Source organism: Limulus polyphemus, unplaced genomic scaffold, assembly GCF_000517525.1.
Source record: "Limulus polyphemus unplaced genomic scaffold, Limulus_polyphemus-2.1.2 Scaffold2410, whole genome shotgun sequence".
NCBI classification, from domain to species: domain Eukaryota; kingdom Metazoa; phylum Arthropoda; class Merostomata; order Xiphosura; family Limulidae; genus Limulus; species Limulus polyphemus.
Genome location: NW_013668020.1, coordinates 44,836 through 57,189, shown reverse-complemented (window position 1 = coordinate 57,189; position 12,354 = coordinate 44,836). Strand labels below are relative to the sequence as shown.

Below are 12,354 nucleotides of genomic sequence, written 5' to 3'. Positions count from 1 at the left end.
TATATATATATATATATATATATATATAAAGCTATAAAAATATAGTTTTTTACTTTCAATGACTGTTAGAACACAGGTTTACACTTTCAAGGATAAGTATGCTTCAGCAAGATTAGTTGCAGAACAATGTTTTAGCTAACTTACAATTTCCATCACTACACCACAGTGTACACAAGTATAACAAAACTTAATTTCTCAACTACTAATCACGTCAAACTGTTGTAAGTAACTTGTGAAAATTACTTAACATTTTCCATTTTCACTGAAATACCACACAAGCCTTCTTATTAAGCTGACATTATTTTGGTTACTAAGTATCTGCTACAAGGTGAAAATTTAAAAATGCTTGTCTGAGCAACTAGTACACAATTTGAAAAAGCATATATATTAAAAATCAGCTAGTTTTAAGTTAAAGCCATGTTTATATTGCAAAAACAATGGATACAAAAAATAAAAGTAGATTTACAACATGTAACACATTATCCAGAATACCATTAAGTACAGTAGTACTTAATAGTACAGATCGTGATAAAACAAAATCACCCATAACCAACTTAAAATGTCTGAATATAGCAATGACTATTTCACAATATTGGCTAAGCAAACTAAATCTTATTGTACCTATAAAGCTGCTTAAACTGCTATGTACTTGTTTATGGAGTGAATCAAAATTTCACTATTTCGACAAATTTTCATCTAAGTAAATATGTGACTTTTACAGACAAATGTACAGAATAAATGAAGCTTCTTGCTCTAATTCTTTCACAAAACTCTTCCATCTGGGGTCCCAATGCTTCCTTTTTTGTACTGAAAAGGATACTAGTGTATATATATCTAGAAAATGGATGATACCTTACTTTGGGCATATAACTAGACTTGAAGGTAGGTTGGTAGAGATCCTGACAAGTAATAACATCAAATCGGGTACATGAGTATAATAAATTTTTAAATTTTATAAAAAAAATAGGTAGGGATTATACATAACCCAGCTAGCTATAGTAATATAGAAAATTTTAATGCTACAAAAAGTATTGAAACAAGAAAGTCAATACTACAAAAACTGAGTTACTTACAGTTTAAAAACTTTTATCCCGACCTTGGCTCAGACTAACATTATTACAATGATATGCCAAAGGAGGGATAAAATATTTTAAATTATATGTAACTCAGTTTTTGTAGTTTTGACTTTCTTGTTTCAATACTTTTTGTACCATTAAAACTTTCTATATTACTATAGCTTGCCAGGTTACATATATATCAAGCACTACTTGTCTTTATAAAATTATTTTTTTTGTATTATACTTGTATTTAAAAGTATTTCAGTGAACTTTCATTCTTTTATAATTTATTTCACAAGCTTTCAGCTCTCCTACCAGAGATTTCATTTGTAGAAAATTTGCTGTGTTATCTTCATTCAAAGTCACTGCTAGAATTCGAGTCATTAGACAAATCTGAGTCATGAGTCATGTTCCTTATTCGATCCAGGGTGGCATGTAACAGTCTTGATAAATCAGCTGATTTTGATACTTCATCATTTGATTTCCAGTTGAACCCAGAGAGACATGTTTGTTTTTCTAACAAGTTAAAACATCTTGATTTTAATCAATAAACACAAGCAAATAATCTAGTAGTATTATCTACATACCTGTTTGGAACAATATTAGAAGTGTTAGATAATGAAATCATGAACAATGTAAAAATACACAGGTTAATGTTAAAAAAACATTTACTCCAAATATAAAAATTTCAAATCTTAAAATAATACATGCAAGTGTAAATTACATTATTCACTCAAAATTTAAGAACACTGGAATTTTTGGAAGGGTATCATAACATTTCTCTGATAATATCTGTTCAGCTCATTGAATCTCTACAATAAACTATCTGTTGCATAAAAAATTATATTAACAATCAATATTTGTGGATGTGTATTAGTATAAAAAAAAAATTAAATAAAATCTAGTTATAAAGAGTCTTCCATATGCTTACTTACCTTTAGTTGCATGGTTAACTGATGGAAATGTTTTATGTAGATTGCTCCTAACAGCCAATAGCTCATTCAAGTCTAGTCTTGAAACCCCACTTAGTAAAGATTCACCTTTCTTTTCCACCAGCTCATCCATTTCTTTCTCTTTTGTCATGGATGAGAAAGGGAAAATTGGAATTAAAGAAGTTTGTGGTGGAGCAGGGGAAGGGGGAAGAGAGCATGATTTAGTTTGAATGTTGAGATCTGGAAAAAATGAGTGTGAAAGAGTGATGCTTTTATCCAGTTCAGTCTGAACATCAAGATTGGGTGGAGGTGGGAAAAGGAAATTTTGTTGTTCTTGAGGGAAATGCAAAGCGTCAACAGGAGGTAAAGGTAATTCATCATCTTCCAGTATTCCAGACCTCTTTGAAAGTTTTCTATCAATATCTTCATGATATTGAGTACCTGCAGCAGCTCCTTCACCAGCATTTCTATATAAGATGTTATCGCTTGTGAAGTTTGAAGAAACAGAAGTGCCACTTCCAAGTATTAAGGAACCAGTTTCAGATAGCAGTTTTTTCTGAAATTAACATTTTAAAAGCAAAACCGTCACATCAGTTGGATGTATTTTCAAAGCTGAACTTTTTATAAACCTGCGTCATCTCCCATTATTATATGTGAATATATATAATATTGTAAAGACTTTATAAAAGGTCCCTGTTATAGTTTAAAGTAAGTACCAACTTTTCTCAAATCTATAGGACACAGATTTTTTTTTTAATAACATTATAGTAACTAGTGATTCTGCTTACATCCTTTTAAGATTATACTAATGGAACCTTTGTTTTAGGGCCAATCAAAAGTACCCAGGCTAAGTGCAAATAAAGCTGACCATGATTTACATTATTCAAAATATACCAAATGAAGCAACTCACTAAAAAACATATTCATATATAGTAGCTACATAAAGAACATTAACACCACATAAAATTTATTTATACTGAGCTGCATCTAGCATTTAATGTATGTCCTCAAAAACATCTAGTTTACAATAAGTTGAATTTCCAATATGTGAACATTTCTGCTTCCATTACCCAAGTTCTACGACAATGCAAGTTTTGTTACTCACAATAATCTATACTTTTAATGTTCTTGAAAACCTTTGCACTTATTAAACATCCTGACAATTACTACCTAAGTAAAAATCTTATGAATCATATAAGCTAAGAAAGAAATGTCAGTTATATGCCAAGATTCAACTTGGGTGCAATGCAATTACAGTAAAAGAAATCTTTACATTCAATTATTTGCTTTTGTTTCATAAAATATATGTACATATATATATATATATATCCAAAATTTTCAACTTAACAAATATTCTGAGATAAAAAACCAGATAGGAACACAAGTCACATTAACTGAATGTGCATTGGAATGTGGACAGTAATTAAGAATTTGCTTTAACTATACAAAATGTGGCAAGCTTTTAGTAAAATGTACAAGTCTGTTGTATGTAAAAAACCTGATGTGTTACAAAAGTATTTGTACTCAAGATATGCCTGGCCTGTGAACTGATGATGTCAGTCTGACTCTGAGAAGTCTGAGAGCAAAGTGATGTTCACATGAAAACTAAAATATGATTGTCTATTGTACAATTTGCATATTGTATAACCAATAGAACCTTGAAAATGCATATATACAATTTTTTTCATTATCCCTACATAACGTAGCTGGTATTTATTGTACCATGAACTGCCACTAAATCACCATCATAGATTAAAATGAATAGTTGATAACTCTGACATCAAATACATAATACCATGTTGAATGGCACTTTGTAAAAGGTCATGTCAGACACACTTTTATCCTAACACTTGCACGTAGAATTAATACTTCTGGTATGCTGAGCTGAAGTTAAGCCCACTCACATTTACTAAACAACAAACTGTAGTTCAAAAGGGAATTCTCTACACTATCCCCTTGTTGTAAATATGCAAGTATCACAAGTAAACTTAGCAGGAAAAGCAGATATAATCTTATTGTTTTAAAACATTTTATGAAAAGGTTTAAGGAAAGATCTATATTAATTTGATCTTTTGTCATAATTATTCATTCGAACAATTGACTTCAGTTTCAGATTCACTTAGGTTTGTCTTGAGTTGTTGTCAAATGTGATAATCTAAATTATATTAAACACAAGTTATTACAGCATGAGACTTTACTTTGAAATTGTAAAAAAATTATCAATAAACCAAAACAAGTTTGAAGTTTTCTATTATGAAATATGACAAGAATGTAAGTTAACATTTTGCTACATAATTTTACTTGATAAGTTATTATGCATTTGTACTGTTGGAAATTATTTTTGTCTCATAAGATGTTTCTCTATCCAGTTGTGATTGAGCACAACAGACTTTTAACAATTTGTTGGGAACTGAGTTTGAAGAACATTGTACAAATCGATTAATGGGGACGTTGATTAGCAAATACTACTAATTGACCGATTCTATACATCTGTCCAATCCACCTACATGTTTTCCATTGTTAATCATTATAATACACTTTCATAAGTCCCAAAAAAGATATTAATGTTTCCTATTTCAACCTTTGGGAACACTGTTTGTGTAGAAACTTTGGTCAGAAGTTCACAGAAACAATGGAATGATACTTATGTAGCTTTCACTACCTCACAAGTAATGCAATTTTGTCTACCAATTTACATACTTTTAAGTGTTTGAATTCAAGTATTTTGAAGAGTTCACCTAGTATGTGTAGAAACCCTGACAAATTATGGAGATTAAAAACATAAAATACTAACGGATCAGACAAGAAACCAAAAGAAGGTTGATCTTGCCTTTCAAAGTGAGTAAAGCAGAATAGTTTCTGATGGTGATCACTTAGGGTTTCCTACTCTAGTTTCTTTATGTCATTTTGCATATGTCATAAATGCACAGTTAGCAACAGGAGAAAATATTACTTGAAAATCTGGCTATCAAGCATTTCAAATTCATATTACTATCAAATAGGACTAGTAATTATGTAGTTATCTCAAATGTATTTTCTTGAATGGACCTATTAGAAATTTTCAAGGTAAGTAAATTTGGAATTTTTACTGTATTATCTTCTTAAACAGGGCTCTAATGTTAAATAACCTCTCTCTCTCTGTCACACACACAAAACAAAAGTTAATGTAATGAGAGTGGGTATCTAAATACTGTAAAAGCAAGAGAGTGATAGTTGGTTATTTCTGGCAAATTGGTAGAGAATAATTTATCCTGTGAATCACCTGAAGTTTATCAAATGCTCCAACTCCAAGACAAATTTACCAAATACTACTCAGAGCAAAATGGTTTGATGACATTTACCAGTCTATCAAAAGTTCACAAACAACCTTGCAAATTACCTTGAATATCATTTTCTCAACTTCCTATGTCTCTAATTCACTTCTTTCAGACAAAATCAACATTCAAGCTTGCATATTAACTAATCTACCTAATCAATTTTCAACATTTGTTTACTTCATTTCTAGTGTTAAAGAACAGGTGAAGAGAAATTTTCTAATCACTAACCTCATCAACTCCCACTGGTGAGGGTTTATCTTTCACAATTTATTGCCATCTTGAAATAAAATACTGTCAAGAACAATGATTTTTGCAAAGAAAAATATATTTTATATACATATGTACACACAAGCTTCACAAACTCAAATTTTACTTGTTCTGTTCATGATCTTTTGGATGGTTGTTAATGCCACTTTATAAGTGGAAACCTCTTAACTGTCAAATTCTATTGGCTGTAGGTAATAATTTCTGACTGAGAAAAACGTAATCACAGCATACATAATTACAACAGTAAACCTAGACATAATACGAATAACACTGATTAGCTATTTCAACAAGTGATTTAATTTTAGACCAAAGAAACATCTCATGGTGGGCTACTCTCAAATCTTGCTCATGTTAATTATGTGATAGCTGTGCATATACATGGGATAGAAACACCAAGTGTTAGAACTGAAGTAAGAGTTCATTGACATTCTGATCAATATCCTAACAGCTAATGACTCTAACCCTCCTTATATTTTCTCCACAGGTTCAAGCAAAACCCAACAATGATACCAGGAAATTTAAAAAAGTCAAATTTCCTCTAAAAGTGGAAAAGATATCATGCCTGGCATATTCTTTGGTCCTGGTGTATCTAAGTACTTGAGTTTCCATTGTACAAACATTTTTCTTTAAGGTAATTTACCTGTATACATGATCTAAGTATTTCAAGAGTTTTCGTTCGTTCTTGTTTCAACTTTTCTTTAACTTCCTCCTCTTTCAGATGTTGAGCTCTTTTCTGTTGATAAAAGACATTTCTACCACTATTACATGATTTCAATTGATCATACCTATTATAAAAAAATACCAAACTTTACCACAGCATTTGGTAAACTAATGCTTCAGAATTCATAGTCAGTTATATAGCATGTTCCTTATTACTTCAACAATTACCTACAAAACACAGTGTTCATATGAACCACACAAACATGCAAAAAAATATATTCAAGCAAGATTGGTAATGTAATAAATTTTTAGGCAACTGAGCTGACTTCAAACTGCCTGATTTTGTTTACTCGAATAACACCAAGAACATCTGAACTTTTGAATTATTCTGAATAGTATCATTTTGTCATCCAACTACCTCAATAAGAAAGTAAACTTACTATAAACCTAAAGATTTTTAATGTGAAGTGAGGTTTCCTCATTAATATAAATGGTCTTTTCAAATTATATGAATGATATTGAACTCTTATAAGTCCAAAATAATGTGGAACCACAATTTTCTCACTATTCAGTTAGCTTACCTAGACTCAATTATCCAATTCTTACAACAAAATAGTATAGATGGCATCTTAACTGATGGTGTTCCAACAATATTTTGTGGAATACATGTAACGTTACCCTAACACAATTCAAACTTACCATGCGTTTGTAAGCAATTTTGGGACAATTCATACATGTTTTCATAAATTACAGCCTTTTCACATTTCTAACACTTGTTTACAATAAAAAAAACACTACTAGCTGTGAAGAGGATGCTGCTGTTTCACAAACAGATTTGGAGAGTTAGGTGAATAAATGGGAGATGGATTTTAATTGTAATAATTGCAAGATAATGCATATATCATAATTTTAATTATACATATAATTTGGATGAGAATAACCTTAACACTGTCATAAAATAAAAGGATCTTGGTATAATGGTTTATCATTTTCTTATGCCATCCAAGCAGTGTGTTGTTGCTAGTGGTAAAGCAAATAGGAAGTTAGTTTGTATCTACAGAAATATTGAATACAAGTCTAAAGATTAATAGGCTCACTTTTTGAAAAACGCATAATGATAAAACCAAACATGAACGTAATAACAGGAAGCATTTATTAGACATTTTGGAACTGTCATAATTCCATCATCAGTAATCTAGGGTTATAAAACAAACAAACAATATTTGTAATTACAACAGAAATATATACATAAAAAATAAAAATGAAATATACAAATATAACATGAGAAATTGAAAACTGAGGCACAAGTGAAATAGTTAAAATAGGTTTAAATCCAGTGAAGACTATGTGATATTTAGGGATGGGAAAAAGTTTTTATGTATAATGTTTCTTTTATAAGAAATTCAGTATCATGTTTGGCTGTTGAAAGAACTTTATAGTTTGAGAGACAAATGAGATGTCCGGTTTCTGTACTGTATTGATAGATAGCTGAGTTGGGAGAGTTTGTAACCTTTCTTCCAGTTTTTATAGATATGCCCATGTGTTCACATGCTCGTACTTTAAGATGACGTTTGATTTCACAAATATAAGAGGCTTTACAGTTTCCATGCAGTGTATAAGTAGACAAGATGTGAACAATGGGAAATCAGCAAATGATCTTTGTAGTGGAAAATTTTTTTGTGTTTAAAGTTGGGTTTCATAATGACTTTCAGGTCAATTTGGGGACAGTAAATGTTACATAACTTTTTCAACTATTTCATGATAAGGGAGCTATGTCTCCTGAGATATGGTAAGCAGAATTATAAGGGAAGTTTGGGTACAGTGGGTATCTTAGGTGGTTTACAAACAAATTAGTTAGGAATGAGGAAGTTATTTTCTCCAAGAAATACATAGGGTAGCCATTTTAAAAGAGAATGTTTTGTATGGAAGTAATTTCTTTGTGAAGGGCTAAATAAGATGAGGTATATTTGTAGGCTCTATTTAGTAGACAAAGAATAAGATTGCATTTGAAAGAGAAGGTATAAAACTGTCAAACTGAGTGAAAAGGCTGGTAAATGTGTTTTTACGATAGACAGAAGTTGAAAAGCCATTATCGTCATGGAATATCCAGAAAGGGAATAGAGTTATTATTCTCAATTTCATGAGTGAAGTGTATAGAGGAGTGTTGTGAATTGAGATAGTCAAGAAAGTGTTGGATATGACCGATATGGCAGAAAATAAGGAAAGTGTCATCAACATACCTTCTGTAGAGAACAGGTTAGAAGCTTAACGAACAGTTGTCAATCCAGTTCTGTTTGTGGTGACAGAGAAAAATGTTGGCCAGTGTAGGACCCAGTGGGAAGCCTATAGCAATGCCATCTATTTGCTCATACAGAGTATTGTTAAAGAGGAGAAGAGAGTCTTTGGTCGAGAGTTCAAACATAGATTTGAAATCAGACGTAGAAAATCCATTAACAAGAATATTCTTAGCAAAGAGATTAGAAAGTGCAATATTAATGGTTTAGTCCAGGGGAATATTAGTAAAAAGAGAAGTTAAGTCCAGTGAAGACTGTGTGAAGAGTTTTTATGTATAATGTTTCTTTTGTAAGAAGTTCAGTATCGTGTTTGGCTGTTGAAAAAAATTTAAAGTTTGAGAGACAAATTGGATGTCCTGTTTCTCTACTGTGTTGACAGATAGTGGAGTTGGGAGGGTTTGTAACCTCTCTTCCAGTTTTGATAGAGATATGCCCATGTGTTCACATGCTCGTACATTAAAGTGATATTTAGTTTCACCAATGTAGGAAGCCCAACAGTCTGAAGAGGTTATAATTTCATTGTATAGCTCATTGGTTAGGCCACATTTGGAGTATTGTGTTCAGTCCTAGGCTCCTTACCTTAGGAAGAACATTGAATTGTTAAAAAGGGTTCAGAGAAAAGTTACTAGAATGGTGCCAGTGAGAATAGTATGACTACAGGACACAAATATAAAGTCTGGTAAGGTAGGAATCATCTTCTGCTAAAACAGTTTTATTTTTCTAACAAGATAGTTGGCCTCTGGAATGGGTTGTCTTTAGTGAATTTAAAAGAAAGCTTGATAACTACATGAATGATATGTGCTGGCTTTAAGATTATTTTAATAGTTTTAGTTTAGTTTAAAAGGATGGGACAGCTGAGATGGATCAATAGGTCCCCTTGTTGTCCCGAAACATTATATTATCTTAACTGTAATAACATTGCCTTGATTCTTTTATCACTGGGATTAGTATCTAACAAGAACTTATGGTCTTATCATGGAGATGGCTACACTGGCACTTCTACCAAAGCAAGATTCAGGTCTTACAATACTTGCTCACATTCCTCACTCCACCTGGTGAGATCCAATAATGATGAGACAATCTTAAAAAAGTTGGCCACAATTGGTAGTATGATGCCATTTTCAGGTTCTCAAACACAGACTCAAACATGTGACCAAACATCAAGATCACTTGAAACATCACTTGTGTACAAGAGGGTACACTGTGACTTCCCATATCACATACACTCACATAGTACACTGCTCCTAGGTCTGATCTGGCTGGCATCAGATAATTTGCCAATGGAAAATCACTTTGATAGTTTCACACATGAATCTAATCAATAAGCTCTGCAGTATGTCCATCCCAGTGAAGATGATGCCAAAACTCTGGCCAATGAAAACTATATTTTATTCTATGTGTGACACCTCTGTGATACAGTCAAAGTGTCACCTCTCCATTCGTGTCTAGTTTTTCTCCATTTGTCATTTGAAATTTTTATCAACTGGCCAAAGTGATTCAGATTGTGGAACAAAAACCTTTTTAAATCTATTAACACAAGAGAAAGAATAAAGGGAAATACACACATTAGCAGGAAACAGAACAGTCCACAATAAGTTATTCTGTGATCACAGCACCACAACTTTTTCTTTCCTATCCACTCTGTAGTATACTCAGGTCAAACTGGTTTTATTTAGAGAGACGGGGAAGATCCACTGAATAACAAGAGATGCGATATCTGTTACAGAGTAGTACTGAATTTCCCTAAATAACTGAATTTGTGAGAATGAAATAAAGAGCCTGGACACAACATAAACACAATGAACAATATCTATTATATAAAAGACACAAATACAGTGTATATACTTGCTTGGCTGACATAAAATAGTCACTTTTACAGGAGTGAAATTGTTCTGTCTCCATACTGACTTTTTTAATATTGTATTCCAGACTTCTCTATCAAGAGTATATACCAAGCTGTTTAAATCTAACATTCCTTACTTAACAAATAACATTAAATTTTCCAAGAGCGACTAGTACTACCCATACGACTGATCATTATCATTCAAACATAATGGAGGTTGTAACCTTGAGATACCACCTGGCCTACCACTGGATGGCAAAGCTGCCTACATTCTTTCACAACATGCAGCATTAATGGTATACTCCCATGGGTACCACAGGTACTACCTCAGGAGAATGGCAGCTAGAGTGAAGTGAACTTAACTTTCTTGACCACATTATGTGAAAACTGCAAACACACTCTTAAATTTTGAATAATACTATATTAAATAAAAAGGTAAAAATGCATGCTTTGTTTATATACTACATTTCTACCACAGTTGGTTTAAGTACTTTTAACATTTGGGAATTAGGTGTTGTCTTTATGCTACACCTTATGGTATTATTGAAATGCCTATATGCAAGAAGTTTTAATTTCTGTAATGCATGTATTTGAAATTAGAGTAAAATAAATGAGCCTCATTAAAACAAAAACAAAAAAATGCAATTGTTAGTAGAGCATGGGCCCATGTGAAATTCCTGCCTAGGGTCCAAAATATTCTTGAACCAGCACTATATGCAAATTTTAGAAAAAACCTGAATATACAGAATACAAGATTCAAAATGAAAAAAATGTTTGGATTAATGAAAACTAGTATATTTAAACTGTTATACATGTACATAGATCTATGTAAAATAATTCACCTACCATGTGTATAGAGTGATACTTTTCAGATCGTTCCTTTTCAGCACTGACTTTCTTTTCTCTTTTTTTTAAATGAGCTAGACAAGCTTTCTGTAAATCATATTCCAAAACTTTGATTGATTAAAAAAATAACATTTAAATCTGGTTTCCCAAGTTTCTAAGAGCACAAAACATTTGCAAAGTGATTTTATTTACCACATGAGAACCTCCTAGCCTAGTGGGGATTATATTTGCTAATTTTTAAAACTATTTTTACAAACCAAATGGAATTTGTATAATGAAATAAATAATTAGAAACATATTGAACTAATAGCAAATATACATTATGGTTTAATATAACTTGTGCACTTCCACGAAACTAATAATGATCAGTATGTGTTTATTGCTCTTTACTTAATCAACATATAACTTACAACAATCTCTCCTGGTATATTGACACATAACTCAGAAGCAGAATACCAAAAGTTAGTTAAAGGTTAAATTACTTTTAGAAATATTTATAGAAGAATTACAATGAGAAAGATTAATAACAAGGTTAGTCATTACACCACAGCAATGCAATACTGGAACAACTCTTGGTTCTATTTTCTGGATGAATATCAAAAACATTATTTTGCAGGTACAGTTAAATATAAAGGAAACGTTAACATTTTCCAACATTAAAAATGTATTTCCAATAGATACCTACTGTTTAAATAATAGCTTTCTTCAATTGTGTGCTTTCTCCTACCTGCACAATCTTCTCTCTCTGCTAGCCTTGAGGCTCCCACCTAAACTCATGTGTTTCCACATGATATTGTTGCACTGTAGCATGCAAATGAGCAAGTAACAACCCTCCACCAAAAGGTGTGTGACACACCATCCTTAGGCAAGAAAAGACACAAGAAGTGTCAAGGATGGGTGGAAAATGTGAATGGAGGTAAGTATCTATTAGAAATGTATTTTCAGTGTTAGAAAATGTTACCTTCCTGTGGGAAATGGCACCCCTTCTGTACCAGGGTATACTCTTTGCTTGTAGTGAAGAAATGTTGCTAAGTCAGGCAGAAGAAAAAGCAAGTCCAGAAACACTATATGGAAACTGGATGTGCTTTATGGTGTAGTGTGGTTAGGGAGTACTGGGTATGTATCATCTGTTCCATA

The 12,354-nt window shown here is 31.9% G+C and overlaps 1 protein-coding gene and 1 long non-coding RNA gene across 5 annotated transcripts in view; one reads left to right on the top strand and one right to left on the bottom strand.

Annotated features, from left to right (window-relative positions):
• Positions 1 to 1,291: 1,291 nt before the first annotated feature.
• The window catches only part of LOC106466885 (junction-mediating and -regulatory protein-like), a 30,937-nt gene continuing 19,874 nt past the window's right edge, over positions 1,292 to 12,354 (bottom strand). For all 4 annotated transcript variants that reach the window (XM_022394951.1, XM_022394949.1, XM_022394950.1 and 1 more), the window contains 4 exons: positions 11,218 to 11,304; positions 6,215 to 6,307; positions 1,994 to 2,546; positions 1,292 to 1,574 (listed from right to left, as the gene is read on the bottom strand). In XM_022394951.1, coding sequence (XP_022250659.1) covers positions 1,411 to 1,574; positions 1,994 to 2,546; positions 6,215 to 6,307; positions 11,218 to 11,304 — 897 coding nt within the window. In that variant the 3' untranslated portion in view covers positions 1,292 to 1,410. The remainder of the gene's footprint in view (positions 1,575 to 1,993; positions 2,547 to 6,214; positions 6,308 to 11,217; positions 11,305 to 12,354) is intronic.
• Positions 7,553 to 9,046, top strand: LOC106466886. The gene is made up of 3 exons (XR_001291299.2): positions 7,553 to 7,604; positions 7,735 to 7,739; positions 8,795 to 9,046. It is a non-coding gene; the product is annotated as an uncharacterized LOC106466886 (long non-coding RNA).